The sequence below is a fragment of the Anguilla anguilla genome, chromosome 10, assembly GCF_013347855.1.
Source record: "Anguilla anguilla isolate fAngAng1 chromosome 10, fAngAng1.pri, whole genome shotgun sequence".
NCBI classification, from domain to species: domain Eukaryota; kingdom Metazoa; phylum Chordata; class Actinopteri; order Anguilliformes; family Anguillidae; genus Anguilla; species Anguilla anguilla.
In genome coordinates this window covers 43,663,932-43,691,651 of record NC_049210.1, presented here as the reverse complement: position 1 = coordinate 43,691,651, position 27,720 = coordinate 43,663,932, and the positions used below count along the sequence as shown (strand labels likewise).

The 27,720-nt window shown below is 46.6% G+C and overlaps 1 protein-coding gene across 2 annotated transcripts in view; it reads right to left on the bottom strand.

Annotated features, from left to right (window-relative positions):
* Window positions 1-27,720, bottom strand: part of ntrk2a (neurotrophic tyrosine kinase, receptor, type 2a) — a 37,821-nt gene that overhangs the window by 8,805 nt on the left and 1,296 nt on the right. Inside the window, exons 3-15 of one of the 2 annotated variants that reach the window (XM_035379786.1) lie at window positions 25,957-26,031; window positions 25,772-25,843; window positions 23,860-23,928; window positions 22,941-23,089; window positions 20,564-20,700; window positions 20,176-20,308; window positions 19,559-19,858; window positions 19,118-19,147; window positions 18,834-18,845; window positions 18,414-18,448; window positions 17,981-18,080; window positions 7,635-7,835; window positions 2,161-2,291 (exon numbers count right to left, since the gene is read on the bottom strand). In XM_035379786.1, coding sequence (XP_035235677.1) covers window positions 2,161-2,291; window positions 7,635-7,835; window positions 17,981-18,080; window positions 18,414-18,448; window positions 18,834-18,845; window positions 19,118-19,147; window positions 19,559-19,858; window positions 20,176-20,308; window positions 20,564-20,700; window positions 22,941-23,089; window positions 23,860-23,928; window positions 25,772-25,843; window positions 25,957-26,031 — 1,444 coding nt within the window. The remainder of the gene's footprint in view (window positions 1-2,160; window positions 2,292-7,634; window positions 7,836-17,980; window positions 18,081-18,413; window positions 18,449-18,833; window positions 18,846-19,117; window positions 19,148-19,558; window positions 19,859-20,175; window positions 20,309-20,563; window positions 20,701-22,940; window positions 23,090-23,859; window positions 23,929-25,771; window positions 25,844-25,956; window positions 26,032-27,720) is intronic. The other variant, XM_035379787.1, reaches the window with a different exon arrangement.

Below are 27,720 nucleotides of genomic sequence, written 5' to 3'. Positions count from 1 at the left end.
ACCCTTTCTCCATGGCAACTTCACCATCACAGTGTCCACTGAATCATTATCCCAGTCTGGTGGCTGGAGGCTTAATTATTTTTAATCAGTCAACTCTAATGAAAAAAACTTTAAATAAATAAATAGCCCTTAAAAATTAAGTAACATATTCCCTTATTTTTACATTCAGCCAGGGAATTTATTAAATCTAACCCCAAGGCAAGAATCCCCAGTGATTTAAAAAAAACAACAAAAAACGAACAATAAACAACTAAAAAGCTACAATTACTTGGTAACGTACAGTAAAAATTACCCAAGGCTCTGCTTTTGAGAACTGGGCGCCTGCAGTAACCGACCATTGTCAATTCTCCCAATCGATTGCTCTATTTATCGCTACTCTCATAACAGACCAATCCCCAGACCCGACCAGCAACCATAAATTTATCCCCCCAAAGCCTTCCTTTAATCACGAAAACCGACCACCTGAAACTGCCCAACGTCTGACGTGTGCGTATCTGTGCGTGTATTCTAGTACATAGTGTTATGGTAGAAATGGTTTCAAACGGCAATAGGAAAGAAGACGGCGTTAGCATCGGTTAACATTAAAGCAACGTATAGCTGTCTGAGTCGGAGTCACTCAGTGCAAAGCTCCGTAACTGACTTTTATGAAACTGAACTGAATACATGAACCACAAGGGCGTTTTTCACTTGGGTATCTTTAGGTGTAAAATATCTGCGCTTGTCGTCCGCTCGGTATTTTTCACACAATATCGCTCACGTGCATGTTTGTTGTGCTGGTTCTATGTTGTTTTGACTTTATTCTGCTCAAAACATTGGCTGCAATAAAATTGAACAAAGGGTTTCCACATATTTTAACAATCCTACAACACACAATACCAAGAAAAATAAAGAGTGTTTTAAGGAGAGAGAAAAATGCATGAACACTGAGGGGAAGCTTGTGCTCACAGGGGGTTATGATTGGTTATGCGTGCATTACGGTTGTGAACTGAGAACTTGCATACTTTCCCTTAGGTGGTCAGCCGTGATTATTTTTACTGTACAAAGACTTCCTGTGTCAATATAAACCGGAGAACAAGGCCTCTGTCTGGCTAGATTGCACATACCAAGGTCACTGGGGGTGAGCTGGATGTAGGTCAGCCTGACTCCGGCCAGGAAACGGCAGATATTATATTTTATTATATTTTAAAGGACATGCTCCGTGAAGAATGAACAAATCTAATACAGACCGAAGATAAATATTTAAGTTCTGAACTTCAAATGTCAGTGTGAAAACATCCTCTTGCATTAATTAATTACACATGCTCAACTGTTTCTAGAACCCTCTTTATGTTTCACTCAAACAAATCCCCACTTGAATCTTATGAAAACATTTTCATTTGACAAATCTGATGCAGACTAACTTTTCTCCAAGCCGAAAGAGATATTTACCTTAGCTAGTTTTACCTGTAGTGTGTGTTTGTGTCTGAGATATAGTCCGTATTGTGTACTTGTGACTGTAATCTAGTCTGTGTTTGTGATTGCAGTACAGCCAGTAGTATGTCTGTGACTGCAGCATATCCTGTAGTGTGTGTTTGTGACTGTAACACAGTCTGTAGTGTGTTTGTGACTGTAGTCCAGTCTGTAGTGTGTGTTTGTGACTGTAACACAGTCTGTAGTGTGTGTTTGTGACTTTAATACAGTCTGTAGTGTGTGTTTGTGACTGTAGTCCAGTCTGTAGTGTGTGTTTGTGACTGTATGACAGTCCGTAATGCGTTAGTGACTGTAACTACTGTCTGTAGTGTTAAAATCAAAGACCTTCCTCTCTCCTCACCACTATGTGGCTCCTTAAGTTTTTAAAGAAATGCACAGGCTTCCACCCGGGAATATGAAAATACAGTTCAATCAACTGTTTGTGGGAAATTACCCTTTCGGGAAAATGAATGAATAATTAATTTATGCTGATGTAACATTAATACGCTGTGCAATTCACATGTTCTCCCTGTCCCACCATTAGACACATTTATACAGCCCTGTTAAGTGCCACCAGCAGTTGTGCTCGTGTGTGTGTGTGTGTGAGTGCGTGCGCATGTGTGTGTGTGTGTGTGTATGAGTGTGTGAGTGTGTGAGTGTGTGAGTGTGTGAGTGTGTGAGTGTGTGAGTGCGTGAGTGCGTATACTGTACCTTCACGGCCACCAGGATCTTCTCCTGCTCGGGGGTCAGGTTGTAGCACTCGGCCAGGAAGACCTTCCCAAACGCCCCCTCCCCCAGCTCACGCTTCAGCATGATGTTATGCCTCTTAATGTGCTGGACAACTGGGCGAGAGAGAGACATGTTGAATGAGAGAGAGGGAGAGAGAGACATGGGGACAGAGAGACATGTTGAGTGAGAGAGAGGGAGAGAGAGACATAGGGACAGAGGGAGAGAGAGGGAGAGATAGACATGTTGAGTGAGAGAGATTGAGACATGGGGAGAAAGAGAGAGACGGGGAAGAACAGAGAGAGAGACAAACAGAGGGGGGAAAGAGAGAAACAGCGTGAGAGAGGGAGTTTAACGGTTATTACAGGAAGAGGTGAGCCTGCCTCGCATCAGAGGGGGGCCGTGAAGGTCTGTCAGCACAGGAAAGCACGGACAGTTCCCCCACGTGTTCCCCTGCACGCGGTCATACACGCACGAACAGGGAAATCACGTGGGAAAACCAGTCCAGGGCCAGAAACCAGTTTCAGACATAAAGCACGCTCAATATTAAAGGCAGGCCTGAATATCAGCGATTGATTTTGATGAGAAAAATGTTAAATCGTCCCTCTGCTCCTCCCTCTCCTCCTCCATCGCTCCTTTCTTCTCGGTCTCGTTTCGGAAACTGATTCCAGTCGAGAGCAGACAGGAAACACACTGGCTGGAGCGCTGCAGCAGTCTAGCCCAGCGAAACGGGTCTCCTGTTCCTTGCCCCGCTGTTATGCTCAGAATATCGCAAAAAACGTCGCAAAGTAACCCAGCGGTACTCGCATACGCTTTGCCACCATGGGCCTGAACTCCTGTAACTTAACACTAACACTGTAATAAGGTGACACCATTACTATGGCAATTCAACACTAACACTGTAATAAGGTGACCCCATTACTATGGCAATTCAACACTAACACTGTAATAAGGTGACCCCATTACTATGGCAATTCAACACTAACACTGTAATAAGGTGACACCATTACTATGGCAATTCAACACTAACACTGTAATAAGGTGACACCATTACTATGGCAATTCAACACTAACACTGTAATAAGGTGACACCATTACTATGGCAATTCAACACTAACACTGTAATAAGGTGACACCATTACTACGGCAATTCAACACTAACACTGTAATAAGGTGACACCATTACTATGGCAATTCAACACTAACACTGCAACGAATGCAACACTAACGCTGTAGCCCTGAGGCGGTTATCTTTTTGCTTTACGACAGGCCTACCGTAGCCATAGAAACCGGAAAGGCCTGAAATTTGGTCTGATAGAGATGGAGCAGGGAAGACCGAGTCTCTAACATATCCCGTAGATCCCTCCACCCGTGCTGAACACTCCCTAAAATCCTAAACACTTCCTGTCTCCCATAATGCCAAACACTGTCCACTGGCAACACCCACTTTAGACCCAGCCAGATCCTTTAGACCCATTAGATGCCAATATTACAGTTTGATGCGTCTACTAAAACTGCATTAAGGGGCACGGCCAGGTACACTGCAGTACTAGTGGATGCTCCGTACTGTGATACAGGAAACTACAGCTCCTCCTGATGCTAACCGGAAACCTCCTTCAGTTAAGAAGCAGAGGGTACAGAAAAAACGCTGGAGTTGAGTATCTAGGGTGTAGTGTACTATCTGGTGTGTAGTGTAATGTGTAGTACCTGGGGTTTGTAGTGTAGTATCTGGTGTGTAGTGCAGTGTGTATTATCTGCGGTGTAGTATATAGTATCTGGGTTGTAGTGTAATGTGTAGTATCTGGGGGGTGTAGTGTAGTATCTGGTGTGTAGTGTAGTATCTGGGGTATAGTGTAGTATCTGGGGTGTAGTGTGTATTATCTGCAGAGTAGTATATAGTATCTGGGTTGTAGTGCAGTGTGTAGTATCTGGTGTGTAGTGTAGTATCTGGGGTGTAGTGTGTATTATCTGCGGTGTAGTATATAGTATCTGGGTTGTAGTGCAGTGTGTAGTATCTGGTGTGTAGAGTATTATCTGGGCTGGGGGAGGCTCTGATACAGCTGCAAGCTCCACGGCTCGGAGACACACATCAGTACGCTGCTGTTCTTACAAACCTGGCCTGACAGAAACAGTTGGGCTTTATTTCTGATGTAATTAAGAAATGACCAGTCAGGCTATCGCATTACTGAGTGCAGAATCCATCAGCAGTAAGTGACTGAGAAACAAGAAACAACCTGATATTAGAGACTGAGAGTAACCCCCCCCCCTCCTCCTATATTAGAGACTGAGAGTAACTCCCTCCAAGCCCCCACCCCCCCCGATATTAGAGGCTGAGAGTCCCCTTCCCCAGTAGATAGCCGGTATCCTCCTCACACCCCAGCCTGTTTAATGGAGCAGTTACAAACCTCAGCACAGCCACCAGGGACTGCCTGCAGCAGCATCGTCCCAATGCCCAAAATCCCCTTACTCACAACTCGCACATTACCCACAATCCCCCTATCCACAGCTCCCACATTACCCACAATCCCCCTACCCACAACTCCCACATTAGCCACAACTACTACATTACCCACAATCCCCTTACCCACAGCTCCATCATTACCCACAATCCCCTTACCCACAGCTCCCACATTACCCACAACTCCATCATTACCCACGCCTCCATTACTCACAATCCTCCATCATTAACCACAAACCCCTTACCCACAACTACCTTATCCACAACTCCCTCATTATCCACAATCCCCCTACCCACACCTCCATCATTACCCACAATCCCCTTACCCACAACTCGCTCACCATTACTCACAATCCCATTACCCACACCTTTCTCACCATTATTGTGCTCTCTGTTTATGTACTTTATGAGCTGTTGTCAAAGTGTCTGTCTGAAGAGTTGAATCATTTCCACAAACGTGCTAGCAGATCTGACAGAGAAAGAGTCCAACGCTTCCCCTGTGGTGAGCACAGAGGGAGAACACGTCTGCTCCCTCACACCGACGCTGGGGAGCGGAATATTCCAGCAGTCACACACCGCCATGTTTATACCAGAGGGGATGTCTGTTTGTAATGAGGATTGACCACTTAAAAGCAGTCTTCTGCCTAATGGAAATAATTGATTTGTTTTTAAAATATTACCCCATTCCCATCACTCCAGCCCTGACAACTTCATTTACTGACACACTTTATCTTCTGTCGATGCACACACATACACACACACACACACGTATAACACAAACGCGCACTTACACACTCACACACACACATACAACACAAACGCGCACGTACACACACACACACACACACACACACACACACACATACGACACAAACGCGCACTTACACACGCAACACACACACACACACAGACACAGAGGAAGGTGATAAAATTGGGCTCTCCTAAATATCTGATATTTTCACATCCTGGTTGTAAATGCTAAATAAAAGCTGTGTAGTGAAAGGTGCTTTCCCCTGCACAGAGCTGGAAATCTGCTGCAGACAGCTCAAACAAAAACACATGCGCCAACAAAAAAAAAAAAAAACTTCATTTAATCATTTAATCTTTAGAGATTCTCCATTATGAGCTGCATGAGCGCTGGGGGACCTGAGTTGAGGGTGACCGGGCAAACGACCCAACACAGCGCTTCACATACAGCATACACACGCTGCACAACTCTTTCACTGCTCGTCTGTAACACCACTGTTACACACAGCACACTGCTGTAGCACAACTATTACACGCCCTACACAACTGTAACACAGACTCACACACAGCGCTTCACATACAGCATACACACGCTACACAACTCTTTCACTGCTCTTCTGTAACACCACTGTTACACACAGCACACTGCTGTAGGACAACTATTACACGCCCTACACAACTGTAACACAGACTCACACACAGCGCTTCACATACAGCATACACACGCTACACAACTCTTTCACTGCTCTTCTGTAACACCACTGTTACACACAGCACACTACTGTAGCACAACTATTACACGCCCTACACAACTGTAACACAGACTCACACACACACACAATTCCTGCACTGCTTTACTGGCTCTTTGTCGTTATGTTAACTGGTTCATAGATTAACCGCCATCCTCTGCAAATCTGTTCTCTCCCCCTTCAAATGTATTGATTTTTTTTTTAAACTATATCAAATTTAAAACTATATCAGGTTTACTGTCTTTGAAAATGAACTGGAGCCAACATCAGGAAGCAGAAATAGAACAGATTGGCCACCCGATGACCCACGATGACGAAGAACAGGACCTCAAAATATGACCTAAAGCACAGTTAACCACAAGCCCCTAACACAGGCAAGACAATATGATCTAAAGCAGTTAAATACAAGCCTGAACACCACCTCCAATGTCCTATAGAGCAGCTTAAACACGACTTTACTACACAATCTTGCACCATAACATTAAGAATGTACTTCTGTAGTAATCTTGCAAAATGTCCCTCTAAGTCCAGTGTACTGCATGAGGACTTCAGTGGTGTGCTGTGCTGTGGTTCTCAAACGTGCTCGCTCACTCACACGCACATGCACACACACGTGCACACACACACAAAAACGTGCTCACTCACATGTGCCCACACACACACACACACACATGCTCACTCACACACCTGCTCACTCACATGTGCCCACACACAGATGTTCACGCGCGCGCACACACACACATGCCTGCTCACACACATGCGCGCACACACACACACACATGCTCGCTCACTAACACGCACACACACACATGCACACACACACGCACACACACACGCACACAGAGCCCCCTATCACAGCCACAGTAATCTAGCAGTATGCGTAGGGAGAGCACAGCATGTGCCGTCTCTCTTCAGCAAAAAGGCAATGTCATCGTCACTATGGTAACCGTCACGCAAGAATAGGTGCTGCAGCTAAGATGGCGTCTCCAAGCTTGGAGCAAGATCTCTGCTCTTAGAACAGAAAATGCAGTGAATTCAAGGATTTCTAATCTCACAGCATCCCTGACAATGCCCTGATCACCCCACATCATTCCTAACCACATCCCGATCACATTCCTAACCACATCCTGATCACACCCCCACATCATTCCTGATCACAACCCACATCATTCCTAACCACAACCTGATCACATCCCACAGCATTCCTAACCACAACCTGATCACATTCCACAGCATTCCTGACCACATCCTGATCACATTCCACAGCATTCCTGACCACATCCTGATCACATCCCACATCATTCCTGATCACTACGGTTTAACACCGTGAAACAAGTTCCCTCTGGAATTCCCACCCAAACTATTGCGCTCACAGCTGTACAGACAGGTGTACTTACAGGTGTGCTTACAGCTATACTCACAGGTGTACTTACAGGTGTGCTCACAGGTGTATTCACAGATATACTCAAAGGTGTACAAACAGGTGTGCTCACAGCTATACTCACAGCTGTACTTACAGGTGTCGGACTTCAGCATGCTGCCGGTGCTGCGGAAGTATTGCGGGTTCTCTATGACGGGGATTTTGGTCATGCCGATGATGACGGCGTCTGGGCCCATCTCTGAGGACGAGGGCGTATTGCTGCCATTGGAGACGTGGTGCAGGGGACTCGCAGAGTCGTCGTCATTACTGATGACTGAGGAAGGACCTGAAACAGAGCAGTCATCATTACTGATCAGGGACCTGAAACAGAGCAGGCATCATTACTGATCAGAGACCTGTATCAGAGCAGTCATCATTACTGATCAGAGACCTGTATCAGAGCAGTCATCATTACTGATCAGAGACCTGTATCAGAGCAGTCATCATTACTGATCAGAGACCTGTATCAGAGCAGTCATCATTACTGATCAGAGACCTGTATCAGAGCAGTCATCATTACCGATCAGAGACCTGTATCAGAGCAGTCATCATTACCGATCAGAGACCTGTATCAGAGCAGTCATCATTACTGATCAGAGACCTGTATCAGAGCAGTCATCATTACTGATCAGAGACCTGTATCAGAGCAGTCATCATTACTGATCAGAGACCTGTATCAGAGCAGTCATCATTACTGATCAGAGACCTGTATCAGAGCAGTCATCATTACTGATCAGAGACCTGTATCAGAGCAGTCATCATTACTGATCAGAGACCTGTATCAGAGCAGTCATCATTACTGATCAGAGACCTGTATCAGAGCAGTCATCATTACTGATCAGAGACCTGTATCAGAGCAGTCATCATTACTGATCAGAGACCTGTATCAGAGCAGTCATCATACTGATCAGAGACCTGTATCAGAGCAGTGCTAGACACATTCACACACACACACACACACACACACAGACTGGCCTAACAGTGCTCTCTTTGATGTCACTGTTTATTTTTTTTCTCGAAATCCCAGACCTATTAAAACGCAGAGAGGATGGAATGTAGAGAGAAACAGGAACTGAGAGGATCCTGAAGGAGCTGAGGGAGAGCCACAGGGGCAGTGATGACACAACAGCGGGATTGTCTCTCTCTCTCTCCCTCTCTCTCACTCTGTCTCCCTCCTTCTCTCTCTCTCCCTCTCTCTGTCTCTCTCCCTCTTTCTCTCTCTCACCCCCTCTCCCCCCCCTCTCTCTCTCTCACACACAGTCACTCTCTCTGTCTCTCTCTCTCTCTCTCTCCTCTCGTCCTGGCAGGCAACCCAGCCGTGACATAACTCGCACGCAAAATAACTCCAACAGACCATCACCGGACTCTGTCCACTGGACACCCGCTGCACTGCAGTCAGCGGACTTAACACTGAGCGAATCTGACACGCGCGATGCACAGACGGATATGGAGAGTGCTCAGATTCAGTGTAATCTGAAGTGCCCAGGAGAGAGCAATGTAGACTTGCCCTAACACACTATGCCCTAATGCCCTAAAGGCATTTTACAGTATAGTTAGGGAGACACGTAAACAGACAGGTGCTGTGACCATCATGCAACACGCACAAGAGCTGCTTCAGAGCTTAATGTGTCCAGAATTCCTTCAGAAATGTTGATGATGCTGAATGTGTGATAGCCACGCCCCTGACCACACACAGCCTGGCTCTTGGCATCCTGACAGTGACCCTCTTCCTGAAGAGAGGGGTGCACATTGGGGCCCCGTTAGGGGGGGGGGGGGGGTGTTTCTCCCTTACTGTAGATGAGATAATTATGTGTGATGTATATTTACCGTGCCTCTGTGCCCATACGCTGTTATGGATTGTCTCGGACACAAAGGACATACTAATCTCATTTTCTGAAACTATCAGATAAAACTGTTAACTGAGGCCAGCATCTGGCTTCCATCTTAACACAGCCCTGGCGTTGACACAGTGAGGAGTTCACACTCTAATGCATTTACACTGTGAGGAGTTTACACTCTAAAGCATTTACACTGTGAGGAGCTTACACTCTAAAGCATTTACACTGTGAGGAGTTTACACTCTAAAGCATTTACACTGTGAGGAGCTTACACTCTAAAGCATTTACACTGTGAGGAGTTTACACTCTAAAGCATTAACACTGTATGGAGTTTACACTCTAAAGCATTAACACTGTACGGAGTTCACACTGTGAGGAGTTTACACTGTACAGAGCTCATACTGCAAGAGACTTGCACTGTAAAGAAGTCGTAACACACTAAGGTGTTTTTTTTTTTTTGCGGAATCTGTCTCATCTTTGAAAAATACCCTCTTTCACGTCGTAATAAACAACGTATATATTTAATCCCAGAAAACGATTTGCTGTTCCGTTGAAATCCTGTTAACGCAGGGTGTTCTTTGACAGAATGAGATTATCAGTCAATACGCTGTTCATCATCAGGAAACTATGAAATATTCGCAAATGTGAAGCACACCGTCGCAGACCGAGTGCACAGTCAGGCCACGGCAACGTGAGGTGCAGATTCTCTAACAACCGTGGGTCAGTGTGTGGTCATAAGTTCTTGTGCAGCTGCACATACAGACACGCACGCACAAACACACATACAAATACACGCACACGCACACACACGCACGCACGCACTCACACAGGCATGCACGCACATGCACGCATGCACAAACACACACACTCTCACACACACGCACTCACACAGGCATGCACACACACGCACGCACACGCACACACACGCACACAGGCATGCACACACAGCTCTATTCATTACACAGCAGAGTGGGGGGGGGGGGGGGGGTTTGGTGCACGGCTGTCAGTGAATCTCCGGGTGAACTGGTCACCTGCAGGCTCGGGGTCGCGACCGCCGTGATCGTTATAAAGTGCGTTAAGAGCTGCAGGGCGCAGTGTCACCGTCTCCGCGCGGGGAGCCGTGCTGGGGGCAGGTAATTGCTTATCGCTGCTCAAGTGAACGAGAGCGATGACTGCACGTCACTTGGTATCGATTCAATTGTCTGCAGGGGGAATGGGGAGGAGGATTGACTGCGATTGGTCATTTCCAGGGATCATTTCCTGGCTGTGATTGGCTGGTAACTCTGTCTGCGAGGGCAAGGTGTGCAAGACCATGAGAAGCTCAAAGCTGCATTATGTTAGAGTCATACTTTAGTGACACATGTCAATGACACTCTTTAGTGACACATTCTGATGACACTCCTTAGTGGCACATGTTAATGATACACTTTTGTGACATATTTGTGTCACACATTAGTGACACACTTTAGTGACACATGTTAATGATACACTTTTGTGACATATTCGTGTCACACATTAGTGACGCACTTTGATGACACACTTTAGTGACACACTTTAGTGACACATATTAGTATCACGCATTAGTGTCACATGTTAGTGACATGTAAACACACCTGTGCTGAATGAGGGTCTTATCAAACTGATCCTGCTTCCTTTGATACGGGATTAGTGACTCCTTTCCTATGGGATTAGTCTTTTCACTAATATATGGCCACTCATTACCAACACACTGATATCAGTACTGAGATACAGTATTTATGGACAGTCATACCTGTTAAACGGCAAAAAATATTACATATCATTAAACTGCCAAAAACAATATACTATTATACAGAATTTATGCATAGTTACGCTTATACATACTGCAAAACATCAGCGCATTAACACAGGGTTAAACTGCAGTGCAGTGCATTAACACAGGGTTAAACTACAGAGCAGTGCATTAACACTGGGTTACACTACAGAGCAGTGCATTAACACAGGGTTAAACTACAGCACAGTGCATTAACACAGGGTTAAACTACAGCACAGTGCATTAACACAGGGTTAAACTACAGCACAGTGCATTAACACAGGGTTAAACTGCAGCACAGTGCTATAACCCACCGATGTTAACTAACATGGCATCAGACTGAGAAGTGGAGCTCTTTTCGGTTACTACAGGCTGACAGGGCTTTACAGAGAGAACAGCAGAGCCCCGTCCACACAGGTGCACCCCATCGGGTGGAACAGAACCCCCCCCCCCCCCCCCCCCCCCCCGCGTTAACCGACCCGTGCATCAACAGCAAGGGAGGGGGGATGTGATCTATTGATCTCCTGAAGAGGAACAAACCAGAACAGGACAGTGTGTGTGGGGGGGGGGGGGGAGGCAGGCAACCCGATCCACATCCTGATAGGATTTCAATTACGCAGCAGAACTGTACCCCCCCCCCCCCCCCATCCCCACCCCCCACCCCCCCCCCAGAACTGGACTCGGTGCCTGTCCCATCCCGGCCCGCAATCTGCAGATAGAATTCCCAGCCAATATCAGAGGCCCCGTGTAAAAATAGAGGCCATTCTCTATTTTTAATCAAATAGATTCTGATTCTCACATGATGGTTATGCAGGTAGGAGTCACCTTGGCTGTAGTGGAGGCACTGAGAAACGTTTCCTGCAAAGAGTCCAGAGCTAAATGACCTTTGAACCCCAACATCAGAGGGGTTCCAGGACAACTACCACTGAACAGCAGAAGGAAATCCAACACTTAGAAACGCCCATTCACACATACACACAAACACTAACACACACACACAGGCACACCAACACTCGCATGCACACACAGAAATACACACCCACATTAACACATGCACGCATGCCTAATAGGTGTGTTTCGTTCCATTTGCTTCTGTGTTCAGTGTGTGTGTTGCCATTTGGAAGGGGCATGGTCAGAGGAACACCGTTTGATTGACAGGTTTACACCCCTGGCTTTCAGGAGGTCATGCACTCTCTGCTGTGACAATCTTATTGGTGGCCATTACTGCCACTCAATCCTGCTAATGTGTTGCCATGGAGTCAAGTCACTCCGGATCACTTAAAAGGGAATTTTATCCCCACCAAAAAATACACAATTACAGCAGAGTTTCAGATACCAGTGCATCACGACTTCCTGTAATTTAAAGTTACACAAAATATGTTCATTTCAATTATTTGGATCACTCATTGTTTGAAATAAGTAGCGGCGTATAAGTTGATAACAGTAGCTTTATTTTTCATAATAAATTACAAGAATGTATCACACTGAACTCTACTGCCCTGCCCTGTATCACACTGCACTCTACTGCCCTGTATCACACTGCACTGTACTGCCCTGCCCTGTATCACACTGCACTGTACTGCCCTGCCCTGTATCACACTGCACTGTACTGCCCTGTATCACACTGCACTCTACTGCCCTGCCCTGTATCACACTGCACTCCACTGCCCTGTATCACACTGCACTCTACTGCTCTGCCCTGTATCACACTGCACTCCACTGCCCTGTATCACACTGCACTCTACTGCCCTGTCCTGTATCACACTGCACTCTACAGCAGCGAAACAGAAAATCACTGCATCTACTGTTTTCTGGTTCATCTTTGGGCTTTCTAACTCCACAAAGAACCAAAACACAGTCATTAAGCACCTCTTCTTTATTGCTTTTATTACACCTATACAGGTCAGTCTACAAGGCACACACACCGTTAAAACCAGGTTTTCCTCACCAAAGCTGGATTAACACTTTAAACTTGCTATAGTGACCGTGTGGTTAGAGCACATTCCTATGCATATGCATTACATTCCAGTCCACAGAAGATATTTACAATGCAAATGCACGTGTCCTTTATCTGGGGATGTGTACATCCTGACTGTAGCAAAATTTATATTAATATGAAAAAATGTTATCAAAAAGACTTTCCAGAAAACAGTATAAAAATACATATTAGCATTTACATTCAGTGAGATGCATATAACTTTTATTTCCTAAAAACTTTGTTTTTTTATCATAAAATGAATTAATATTAAAGATTGAAAATTACACACAACTACCAGTTAAAGGAATATGTCCATAACTGTGAAGATCATACTGAAAGAACACAAAATATCTAAAGTCACAAGATGAAACCGTCTCCATGGTGACCCTGAAATGTCCTCAATGAAATATTTTCAGACAGTGAAATATGAATCCCCCACCACGAAGCTGCCCTGAACTGCGCAGTTCTGTGTGTGTGTGTGTGTGTGTGTGTGTGCACGTACATGCGCATTTGAACAATCTAATGACCAGATTATATTTTCATCGATAAACCTTTAAAAATAAGAATAACTTGTTGTTTGACAATTTGAAAACAAAAACATAAAAGATAAGCAGTGAAAAGGAAATCGACAAAAAAACAGACTCACACACACACATTCTCTCCTAGGGTGGAGCAGCAGCGGTAGTAATGGGGATTAGGGTGGAGCAGCAGCGGTAGTGATGGGGATTAGGGTGGAGCAGCAGCGGTAGTAATGGGGATTGGGGGGAGCAGCAGCGGTAGTAATGGGGATTAGGGTGGAGCAGCAGCGGTAGTAATGGGGATTAGGGTGGAGCAGCAGCAGCAGTAGTAATGGGGATTGGGGTGGAGCAGCAGCAGTAGTAATGGGGATTAGGGTGGAGCAGCAGCATTAGTAATGGGGATTAGGGTGGAGCAGCAGCGGTAGTAATGGGGATTAGGGTGGAGCAGCAGCGGTAGTAATGAGGATTAGGGTGGAGCAGCAGCGGTAGTAATGGGGATTAGGGGGGAGCAGCAGCAGTAGTAATGGGGATTGGGGGGAGCAGCAGCAGTAGTAATGGGGATTGGGGGGAGCAGCAGCGGTAGTAATGGGGATTAGGGTGGAGCAGCAGCGGTAGTAATGGGGATTAGGGTGGAGCAGCAGCGGTAGTAATGGGGATTAAGGGGGAGCAGCAGCAGTAGTAATGGGGATTGGGGGGAGCAGCAGCGGTAGTAATGGGGATTAGGGTGGAGCAGCAGCGGTTGTAATGGGGATTAAGGGGGAGCAGCGGCGGTAGTAATGGGGATTGGGGGGAGCAGCAGCGGTTGTAATGGGGATTAGGGTGGAGCAGCAGCGGTAGTAATGGGGATTAGGGTGGAGGCAGTCATGTGGATTAGGAGATCTTGCTCCACACTCTGCTCCTCCAGCTCCTGACATCCTTCTACTCGGCTCCTGTGTGTACGTGTGCATGAGAATGCGTGTGAGAGAAAGACAGATGCTGTCGAAAGACATTTTTCCCATTTCTTGTACAAACTGCCCCAGCTCCCCATGTATGGAACTCCCTAGCTGCCCTGCCCCACCCATTCCCCTGAGCACAGAACATACTCAGACGAGGAAGTGGGTTAATGCTGTCCTGTCTCTGTGCCCTAAATTATTAATCTACACACAGCACACGGAGAGCTGTCCTCCTCTCCAACATACCTCTACCCTTATTGGCTGGAGTTCTACTACATTTCTCTTCCCTAATTGGATACTCCTCCAGTTCTTCACCATATCTCTCCCGATTGGCTTGAGTTCTCCGCTACATCTCTCCTGATTGGTTGGAGTTCTCCATCATATCTCTCCTTATTGTTTGGATGGTCTCCACCATATCTCTCCCTGATTAGTTGGAGTTCCTCCGTGGGATTCTTACCTGTTTTATAATACTCCATGACCACTACATAACTGCTTTACAATGCTTCATAACTTCATAACTACTCCTATTTTCTCTCTGTTTACTTCAGTTCAAACATGTTTTTATTGGCATGACTACACATTACAGAGGAAGCAAAAGCAGTGGAGGCTGGTGATAACTCCCAGAGTTCAATGCAGGTCAGTGGGGCAGCTCATACTGCAGGGCAGCTGAGGGCAGCTCATACAGCAGGGCAGCTAGGGGCAGCTCATACAGCAGGGCAGCTCACAGCTGCTGTATCGTTGCCCATAGAGGGATCCGTGAGCCAGTTTGGTGCCTCCTCTGGTCAGCAGTCAGCCTGTTCCAGCTGCACATGCAGTATACTCCTCCAGTGCAGCAACTGCGCAGCTCAGCTGGTGGGCTGCAGAGTGACTGCGCAGCTCAGCTGGGGGGCTGCAGAGTGACTGCGCAGCTCAGCTGTGGGGGCTGCAGAGTGTCTGTGCAGCTGGATCAGTCTCAAGGAACTGGGTTTTAAGGAACTGGGGTGGGGATGTTTATTATATTTTGTTAGCATATCTCTCTCTCTTTTCATTGTAAGCAAATTTTCACAGTACAGTAGAAAGTGTCCCCCTCTCTGCCTCTCCCTCCTGTATGCGCCCCCACTCAGGGAGGGGTCACCGTGTCTCTGGCCCCGGGTTCGATGGCTGTGAGGTCACCAGCACCTCGGCTGGACCGTTATGAAATAAAACAAACCCTGAAGGAGACAAACAAAACAAAACCAAATAATAAGGAGCAAAAAACATGGAAATCAGACAAAGGAAAAAACATAAATAATAAGCAGGAGAGAAATGTACAATGGGTGTGGAAGGGGGCGGGGTCACATAGATGGGTGTGGTAAGGGGTGGGGTCACATAGATGGTGTGGGAAGGGGCAGGGTCACTGGGAGATGGGTGTGGAAGGGGGGTCACAGAGATGGGTGTGGAAGAGGTGGGGTCACTGGGAGATGGGTGTGGAAGGGGAGGGGTAACAGAGATGGGTGTGGGAAGGGGTGGGGTCATGGGGAGATGGCTGTTTGAGAGGAATTTGAGCTGTGATACTGTGATTCTACAGCCATGCCTTTAACTATGGAGCGACACCTGTGAGCACACAGGTGAGAGACAGGTTTGGGGTTAGGCTGTATTAGTGGGAGTTAGTAAGGGGAATAACAGGGTTTAGCCACAGAAGCTAACCCTGCTCCACGGGTTTTCGTGCTTGATCTGCTGAAGTGAGAGCCCTGCAGTCGAGAGCGCGTTTTAGGACCCTGAACAGAAACCGGATGATTTAACCCAGGCTGGGTTAGGGAGGCTGACCTCATTTTTAATTCAGACAAATTCAGAGAGAAATGCGACGCAGCTGCAGAGCATCCCAAACCCCTCCACACCCTTGCCTGGCGCTACAGAATGCACATGGGGGGGCGTACGAGCACAGTCAGGGGTCACTGGGCTCGTCCCGAATATTCCACCCCTTTCAGGAAGAACTCCTGCCTCTCTGACCTTTGACCTCTGACATACGTGTAAATGCTTGGGGATGAGGAAAACGCATCATTAGATCATTCCTGCTTCCCAGACATACTGCTGAGGCGTCCCTGCTTGACCACGCTCCTCTCACCTGAGTAACAGGTGAAGCTGAGCATTCTGGGACATGGAGTCATGGAGGAAGGGGGGGGGGGCAGCGGAGGAGATTGCTCTGACCTTGAGAGGGAGTTATTGATCGCGTAGTGAACCTTCAAACCCAGAGAAACCTGAAACCTAACCTCCTGAATCATTAATAACACACCCACTCACACACACACACTCCAAATCACACACACACTCTCCCACCCCAATCCCTCCCACGCTTGCGCACACACACACACACACACACTTACACCTCATGTGCGACAGGAAGTCTTCGGGTTTCATTTCCTCTCTGTATATAGAGTGATGTGGCGCTTGATGCTGAAAGGTGACACTATGGCTCCTCCCCCCAGCATAAACACTCGGGCCCCAGCGGGATTATGGGCTGGCGCTGCAGTGCCCCGATCAGATAGGGAGCCTCATCCCCACATCCGCCCCTTTACACCAGCGACCGGTGAGCGCCAGTCGATCCGCCCAAATCACAGACCCCTCTAAGAGCTCTAACCGCCCCCAAGCTCAGCTTCCAGCTCCACCACTGCTGTGAACATCACCGTGCGCCACCAACTGCCACTAACTGCCAATAACCGCGACCACCTGCCACAAACTCCCTCTAACTGCCACCAACTACTTCAAACGGCACTAACTGCCTCCAACTGCCACTAACACACAGCGCACTTCTATCCAGCGCACAAAAACACACCGTAATCGAAGGGGGCAGCAGGACCGGACCGTTTAGAAGATGAAGCCCCAGTCCCTCGGCCTGGCCCCTTCACTGGCGAGCGCTTAGAGGCTCTTGAAATGCAATGCATCAATTCAATCTATTCTTATTGCGGAGCACAGCATCTCCCCCCCCAAATGCAGAAATGGATCGGTTCCCAGGCCACAGACTCACTCCCAGAGGCTTGTGCAGGGGGGGGGTGCATAGTCAGGTCACAGGTAGAGTTTTAGAAAAGGATGTAGCACGCTCGCTAATGGGTTAATAACATCTGTTAGGACACACTACATTAAGACTGCATGAAAACCGGCCAACAGAAGCAAAGAGCGCTACGTGTGGGACTAGCCTCACATTATAACGTGTGAATACGAGGATGTTAAACACAAAAAGAAGTATAAGCCCTGAAGCAGCTTAGTGCATTTCTATAGCTGGAAACTGAGGCAAATTCCTCTCCAAATGCAATAAAACAATTAGCAAACTATTCAGCATTTCTATGTGCAGAAATGAATTATGAACTCTTAATACGATCCACCTGCATCCGGTAACATTCAAGAGAGAGGGCCTTACCTTTGATTCCAAACTTAGAGTTCCTTCCAAACTTCAGGATAATCAACATCAGGACAAATCCAGTGAAGGCGACAGCCGCGATTCCAACCACTACGTACACCTACGAAAACAGGAAAACGGCTGCTCTACTGACACCGCCACAGCCAATCACAGCTCTTTTTGTTTACCGGTGGCATACCTACTGCAATAACAATTGGCAAATCACAACCATGCATGCTCATTAGCATTATACCTCCCGGTACAGCAACGGCTAATCACAGCTCTGCGTGTTGATTAGTGTCATGCCCCCTGACACCGCAACAGCCAATCACGGCTGTCGTAACTGGCCTGTGATTCTCCTGCCCTGCTGGCCTGAGTCAGTGTGCTTTTTGGCCGATCCAGGGCCGTCTCACTCTCACAGATCAAGTTACTGCAACAGGAAGCAGAGACTCACCGCTGCGCTGTCCTCTGGGTCCACAGGCGTATCCTCTGTTCGGGGAGAAAAAACCATTAACGCAATAAAAACGCACATAATCCAACACAAACACACACGTAAATACCACTACATGAAAGCCGTTAATAAATAGTATTTTCATGTTAAGGGAAAAGGACTGAGGGCCTTCAGGGGAGCAGGGAAAAGGATAGTCTGGAATCTACGGCAACGATTACGCGCTGCCTGTCTGTCTGGGAGGTCTGCACTCTCATGAACAACGCTACTATCCTCACAGCAATGTTACTGTGTGGCTGATACAACAACACTGTTATTGTGTGTGTGTCTGTTACTACGAAGTTATTTTTCTCAACCATCAATACCTTCCACTAGTCATAGGGTTTGTGACTGTTAAAAAGGTAAATAAAAAACACACATTCATACCTGTGGTGGGATCTAAAGGCAACACAGGGGAGACAACCAATGAGAAAAGAGAAAACACAGGAAATTAATTGAGGGATAGGTGTAATATTAAGTCCCCTTAGACAATGTTGGCATCACAAAATGCTAAGCCTTGCAAGCAACAAGCATAGCACATGTTAAATCTTGTACAGTGCATTTAAGTATGGCATACATTGACTCTACAATACATAATAAAATGAAATGGAAATTGAACTTATATTTTAATTTTTTGAATTAGAATTTCAAGTCAAGTTGTTCAAACTCACCATAATAGGCAGCATCTGACCCTGTTGCATCTGTAGAGAACAAATAAACAGTTTTTTTTTTATGCATCAAGGTATTTCTTTTGTCACTAGAAGTGGAAATAAAGTATCATTCCTAATACAATCTATGGACTGAAAGGCTTACTTCCTCTCCTTAAACAATCTTCTTCCTCTCCCTGGGAAGTCCACTTCCTCTTCCTGAACAGTCTATTTCCTCTCCTAGAGCAGTCTACTTCCGCTCTGTGAGCAGTCTACTTCCTCTCCTTAAACAATCTACTTCCTCTCCCCTGAACAGTCTACTTCCTCTCCTTAAAGAATCTACTTCCTCTCCCCTGTACAGTCTACTTCCTCTCCCCCTAAACGGTCCACTTCCTCGTACCGAGCAGTCCACACTACGAGCCTGCTTCCTACACACCTCTCCCTGTTTGTTTCTAGGAGACTCACTTTCCCAGGGTTCCTTCATGAAGTGGGAGAAGATAGACTTCTCGTCCTTCCCGAACTTGTTGCGGGCCTGCAGGCTGTACTGGCCGTTGTTGACGTGGGTGGGGTTGTCCAGCTGCAGGCAGCCGTGGTACTCGTTCTCCGTCATGTCGTGGATCTGGGTGCTGATGTAGTCGCCCTCGGGGAGGGGCTCGCCGTTGAAGAGCCACTGCAGCTCCGGCTTGGGGTTCCCCGCCACGCTGAAGGGGATGCACCAGTGGTGGTCCGACACGGCGTCCGTCAGCTTGGTGATCTCCGGAGGAACTACAGTGAGGTGGGGGGGAGGAGAATGAGGAACAGCTTCAGTTAGGAGGAGGGGAACGTGGCACAGGTTCAGCAGGGAGGAGGGAAGAGGAGAAGGCACAGGTTCAGTATGGAGGAGGAGAAGGAGGCACAGGTTCAGTAAAGAAGAGAACGGGGCACAGGTTCAGTAAGGTGCCATTTCCTGCACTAGTGGCACAGGTCTGGGCTGCAATATGATGAAACACTCAGTCCTTCAGGCTTGAAGCAGAGTCCTCAGCCAGCTATACTGCCATGCTCTGGATCAGAGAGATAAAGGTAGCGGGATGCTGGGAGCTTACACAGGATGTCCAGGACCACGGAGGAGGTGTTTTCTCCCACCACGTTCTCGGAAGTGCAGGTGACGCTGTGTCCGCTGTCTCCAGAGGACAGGTTAGTGAGCCGCAGCTCTGACGCCAGGTCTGAGTCTATCACCTGTGGAACACACACAAAGCCCCACCTGTCACTCAAAAAACCCTGCCATCACCCCACCTGTCACTCAAAAACCCTGCCATCACCCCACCTGTCACTCAAAAACCCTGCCATCACCCCACCTGTCACTCAATGTCACACTGGTGGAGTTGCGTTATGTAGTAGTGCTTGTAGAGCTGTGCTATGGAGTAGTGCTGGTTATGTTATGAAGTAGTGTTGGTGGTGTTGTGTAATGGAGTGCTGTTATTGGAGTATTACCTCATAGCTGGAAACGAGGTGGCTGATATTCCAGAAGAGGTGGGGGCGGGGCACCCCCGACGTGTGACACCTCAGCACAGCGTTGCCCCCCTCCTTCACCGTTACCCTGGAGGGGCTGACCGTCACCGAGGGAGACGCTGCACAGAAACACCAGCACAGCTCAGACCTGAACACCCCACACACAGCTCAGACCTGAACACCCCAACCACAGCTCAGACCTGAACACCCCACACACCAAACACAGCTCAGACCTGAACACCCCACACACCAAACACAGCTCAGACCTGAACACCCCACACACAGCTCAGACCTGAACACCCCAACCACAGCTCAGACCTGAACACCCCACACACCAAACACAGCTCAGACCTGAACACCCCACACACCAAACACAGCTCAGACCTGAACACCCCACACACAGCTCAGACCTGAACACCCCACACACCAAACACAGCTCAGACCTGAACACCCCACACACCAAACACAGCTCAGACCTGAACACCCCACACACCAAACACAGCTCAGACCTGAACACCCCACACGCCAAACACAGCTCAGACCTGAACACAGCTCAGACCTGAACACCCCACACACCAAACACAGCTCAGACCTGAACACCCCACACGCCAAACACAGCTCAGACCTGAACACCCCACATGCCAAACGCAGCTCAGACCTGAACACCCCACACGCCAAACACAGCTCAGACCTGAACACCCCACACACAAACACAGCTCAAACCTGAACACCCCACATGCCAAACACAGCTCAGACCTGAACACCCCACACACAGCTCAGACCTGAACACCCCAAACACAGCTCAGACCTGAACACCCCACTCGCAGCTCAGACCTGAACACCCCACATGCCAAACACAGCTCAGACCTGAACACCCCACATGCCAAACACAGCTCAGACCTGAACACCCCACATGCACAAACACAGCTCAGACCTGAACACCCCACATGCCAAACGCAGCTCAGACCTGAACACCCCGAACACCCCACATGCCAAACACAGCTCAGACCTGAACACCCCACATGCCAAACGCAGCTCAGACCTGAACACCCCGAACACCCCACATGCCAAACACAGCTCAGACCTGAACACCCCACACACAAACACAGCTCAGACCTGAACACCCCACATGCACAAACACAGCTCAGACCTGAACACCCCACATGCCAAACGCAGCTCAGACCTGAACACCCCACTCGCAGCTCAGAACTAAACACCCCACACACAGCTCAGAACTAAACACCCCACACACAGCTCAGACCTGAGCACCCCACACACAAACACAGCTCAGACCTGAAGGCCACGCAAATTATAAAAAATTATGAATGCACTACGAAAGCCAACATTTAACAAGTCGATTCCAAAGCAAATCCCTTGTTTGCTACTGTTTACGTGTGCTATTTTTGTTTTTTCTATAATACCATCAAATAAAGTAGCAGGTTTAGGGAGAGTCAAAATCACATCGCCTGACCTCCCTACGTAGTTTGCTGACATCAACAGTCATTCCATAGAGAAGTCATAATCGTCTTGGGACAATTATCATATTATTATTATATTATACTACATTATGTTACAGAAACAACATCAATTTTAATGAGGTTTATGTTCTGGATAATGACAGTAAACAGTATAGAGGAAGAGAGTTATTGATGTTCTGCCTGGTGTTTTTCTAAATCCTTTGATTAATCGTCTCCTATTATTGGACTCGTAAGATCTACATTGTTTTTAAAGCTCATGCAACTACTGTTGTGTGTACCTGTGTGTGCATTCCACATTTCATAAGGATATTCTGTTTATTGCAGGACTTTGGATGGTTGGTTCAAACTGAGGTTCCGTACAATTACAGGTAAGCTGAAGAATTCCTCATTTTTATGAGTGACTAATATTATCATTTTTAATCACACATAAATACAGAATTTCTGGACTGTTGTAATAATATTATGCTTCAAGTATAAATGATCAGAAAGAAGGAAAAAGATGAAAATGATGACAAGTTATGGGCTTGTGTGTAAGAAATGTCCATCTGTTTGTGTGGCAGTAGGGGAGGGGAGGAGAAAGGGGAGGGGTTTGATGATCAGAGGGGAGGAGGAAGGGGAGGAGTTTGAGGCTCAGAGGGGAGGGGGAAGGGGAGGAGTTTGGGGATCAGAGGGAAAGGGGAAGGGGAGGAGTTTGGGGATAAGGGGGATGAGGAAGGGGAGGAGTTTGGGGATCAGAGGGGAGGAGGAAGGGGAGTAGTTTAAGGTTCAGGGGGGAGAGGTTTGATGGACAGAGGGGAGGAGTTTGAAGCTCAGAGGGGAGAGGTTTGATGGACAGAGGGGAGGAGTTTAAATGTCCGACGCGAGGAGGAAGGGACAGTTACCGCAGTTTGGGAGAGAGAGTTTGGAGAGGGGCCACGTCCTGCCGTCAGCCTCCACACAGTACAGGTCCTGGTGCTCAGACTCCTCCCCCAGCCACTGCCTGAGCCACACATTCTCACAGCCGCACCGCAGAGGATTCCCCGACAGAAGCCTGCAGCACAGACACAGGGGGGTTACACACTCAGTCACTAATGCACTAGAGCTAATACACTCATACACTAATGCACTAGAGCTAATACACTCATACACTAATGCACTAGCCCTAACACACTCAAACTAATGCACTAAAGCACTAACACACTCATACACTAATGCACTAGAGTTAATACACTAATGCACTAAAGCACTAACACACTCATACACTAATGCATAAGAGCTAATACACTCATACACTAATGCACTAGAGCTAATACACTCATACACTAACATACTCATACACTAATGCACTAACACACTCCACACCAATGCACTCATCCACTAATGCACTAACACACTCACCCACTAATGCACTAAAAATAACACTCATATACTAATGCACTAACACACTCATACACTAATGCATTAACTCTAACACACTCATATACTAACACTCATACACTAATGCACAAACACGCGTACACTACTGCACTAACATTAACACTCATACACTAATGGACTAATACACTTACACACACACTAATTCACTGAGGCACTAACACACACACTATTGTACACTAACACACTCAGACTAACAGACATAAACACTAACACACTCAAACTAACACTCATACACACAAATACACAGACTACACACACACATTCAATGCTGATCCTTTGCGTCATAGCCACGGTCTTTGGCATGTAAGCCCTATACCTATAACTCAGGCTTAATTTCTCACACAAGCAGTACCTTCTAATACAGACAAGAGGAGACAGACTTACGGATAGGAAATGTTTAAATTCCTTAAACTCTTCCAGGACAAAGACAACAAGTTGTTGTCTTTCAGATTCCTGCAATTTAAAAACATTATCATCATATGTAAATCATAATTATACCGCAATCAATGTCATACTGTGATCATTATTCAATCGGAATATGGAGTTAACAACCTGCACTAATTGAAATATATGAACACTTATACCACTTTTGGTGGAAATATATACAGTAATATATTGCTGCAAGTGGACATACACTCAGTGGGCACTTTATTAGGTACACCTGCTCGTTAATTCCTGCTCCTCCAAACAGCGAATAATGTGGCTGCAACAGAAATGATGAAGAGGTTTAGTCACTGTTCTACCAACTAATATAATAATTTGGGTAATCTAAGCGACTTTGACCGAGGTAGGATTGCCGGTGCCTGACATGGTGGTTCCAGAATCTCAGAAACAGCTGCCCTCCTGGGATTCTCACATATTAAAGTCTCTAGAGTTTATAGGGAATGGTGTAAAAAAATATGTATATATTTTTGTTAAAACATCCAGTGACCGGCAGTTCTGTGGGCTAAAAACATCTTGTTAATGACAGGGGTCAGAGGAGAATGGGCTGACTTGTTCAAGCTAACGAAAAAGCCACAAATGCTCAAATAACAGTTGCACGTGACAGTGGTGTGCAGAAGGGCATCTCTGGACGCACAGTGAGTCGAAAGCTGAACCGGACGGGGCCACAGCCGCAGAAGACCACGCCGGGTTCCACTCCTGTCAGTTGTAGAACAGGAAGACGAGGCTACGCTGGTCATGTGTTCCCCGAAACCTGACGACTGAAGACTGAAAAAAAGACATCACCTGGTCCGATGAATCTCGATTCCTGCTGCCTGATGTGGACTGTAGGGCAAGAATGCGGCATAAACGGCCTGAATCCATGGATCCAGTCCTGCTGGTGGTGGTGCTGTAATGCTGTGGGGGGAATGGTATCTTGGCGCACGTTAGACCTCTTGACACCTGCTGAGCACCGTCTGAATGCCACAGCTTTCTCAGGCATCGTTGCTAGGCATGTGCATCCCGTTTGCCCTTTTCCAAAATGGACACTTCCAGCAGGACAATGTGCCGCGTCACAAAGCACGCGACGTCTCAAGCTGGTTTCCGCGAGCGCTGACATTCACTTCGGTCTGCTCCAGGGGGCCTGCGCACCGTCCCCGGGTCTCAGCCCGGTGGAGGACTCTATGGAAAGCGGTGGAACGAGGAGGTTGGCAGCGTGAAGATACAAGGTCGAGAAGTCTGCAGGAACTGCGTGATGCCGTGGAGCCAGCGTTGGACCAAAATCCACCAGGAATGTTTTCAGCACCTTGTAGCATCCATGCCACGAAAGAATTTGGGCAGTTCTGGAGGAGGAAGGGAGTCCTACCCAGTACCAGACGGGTGTACCTAATAAAGTGGCCACTGAGTGTATATACAATATTATATCCATGCTAGTGGAAATACATGCAATAATATACTCCGACAAGTGGAAATATATAAAATAAAATATTATGGATTTGGCAACAAATCAGCTGCTAGGTGTATTTGGTGCCTTTTGCGTGTTCCACCCTTGTGTGCTTAATTAAGTCAAACGGCTTCCCCCTCATTTACATTTTTAGCTCAGTGCAAAAACTTATTTTCATTAAACCTTTCGTTTCCTACATTTAAAATGACACTTTTTACATTTACAACATTTTAACAGCATTCGATCAAGGACAATAAGTGCCCTGGTCTTCCAGGACGATGCCCTCACACTAAATAAATGCAAATAAGCACGTTTGATCGAGACTGAAGGAAACCGTTACACCTTGGCCCAGATTGCGGCCTGACCCTTCTGCTCCTCCCCCGTTCTCTGTCCAATGAAATAACTACATTCTGTGGTACAAGCTGCACTTACAGGTACTGTAGCTTTCCGTTGTTCTGGAATGCCTGCTGGGATATGTTGGTCAGCCCAGTATTCGTCACAGTTCTGTGAATGACGGCAGACAACGACATTTCATTATTTGAACGCGTTCTCGCCATCTACCGCCGATATTCAAAACATCAAAGATATTCCGCAACCCCGAAATGTGGGGTACTTACAAATTTCTGAGGTTCCTATAGAACTTCAGGTCCTCGTCGTTGATGGAAAATAATCTATTCTGATTTTCAATGTATCTGTCAAAAAATACACACAGCCTAATCATCACATCATTTTAATATTATTGCACATTAATTGTTACATATGTGATTGTTTTCAGATAAACACTTAAAGCGTTCATCGACTTGAAATCGATTTATTATGTTACATTATTTAAAATTCCATACACATGTGCTTGTGTTATCAAACTGCAATGGCAGCCAGTGTGCTTTATTCAGTCAAGTGCATTTTAGTTCATATAGGGAACCAGGAGAATCTATACTATTTATATTACGCAAATTAAACCTGGGCGATTGCAATCCATCTCAGATTGAACTCCTATCCTCACCTCGCGCTGGGGGCCCGATATAAGGAGCGGCTGGAATTTTAATCCAAACCGTTCGGAATGAAAACCACTCGCGCTGTACCGAGACAGGTGCGCGCGCAGTATGTGCTCTCACCATCCGAGCGCCTGACCTGTCCCCACAGTAACGCTTCTTCTGAGCAGGAACGAATTGCGTTTTTTACCTCGTGACTAATTTAAAATATTTCCGATGAAAAAATCTAAAATTCATTTTAATTTCCTGTTTTGGATGTACCCACTGTCTGAAGAGTGCACGATATGACGCGGGTCTACATCAGTGACATCGCTGGATGGTCTGCTTATGCATGTTCAAACGTCAACATTTTGGTAAAATATCAAACGGATTTTAAAAACTCGCGATGACCGGGGGCCATAATTCTAAATATAAATTGATGCTACCATTTTTAAGTGTAAATAATGGCCTAAAGAGTTTAGAAATATAAAATATTTGTAAAATGAGAGATCATATTTTGTAAATGAATGTAACTACATCAGACAGACTAATCCTATGTTATGGCGTACCTAAGTTTAACGATGTTTGTAAGCGCGTGTGTGTGTGTTGTGTGTTGGGGAGGTCAATAAACAAAACAACCCGAATTCTAATTTTGTTGCCGAGCAGACGACAGCACCCCCCCACACACACTCTCGGGGTCTGCGGTGTAAAAATTATTTAATCGTGTCTCACCCTCCCCTCGCGAGGAACATTCCATCTTACTGCGTCTATTTTAAAACACTACCGGGCAATCCATACAGGGCTCCGAAAGCGGTCAAACGCAGGGACGTGATGAGCAGCACTGGTGCGTTATTTAACCGTCGGTTGTTGCGTACAATAAATGATCGTAATTCTCCGACAGCATCCATGCCATGTCATTATATGTACTCCCTCCTGTCGCGCGCCAAGGTGCCCGTATGCACCTACACAACCTGTTTTAAAAAACACGTCTTAGGACAATGTTTTTATATCAAATCATAAATGCCATTATTGTGTACAGAGTACCACACAGTATTAACCAATTCGTTTTTGGGATTGTTACCTTCTGAAATTGTCATTAATCTATAGCACTACATCACGTCTCGCCATTGATGTTGATAGCACTACTTAATGTTACTTAATGATCGCGTTGATAATCCTATTGAACAAATATTGGCAATCACATTGAACGATTACTCGTAGCCTTGCTGAATTGTTTTTTATCAGTATGTTAAATAATTATTGAGAACACGGTAGACTGATGTCCAAGATAATTGATTATTCCCAATAATGGCGAGTATTGCTAATATAAATACGTTATTTTGGATTACCCCGTTTGAACATTATTGATAAGCAAGGTGAACGACCGAGAGCGATGCCTTGGTTCCAGTC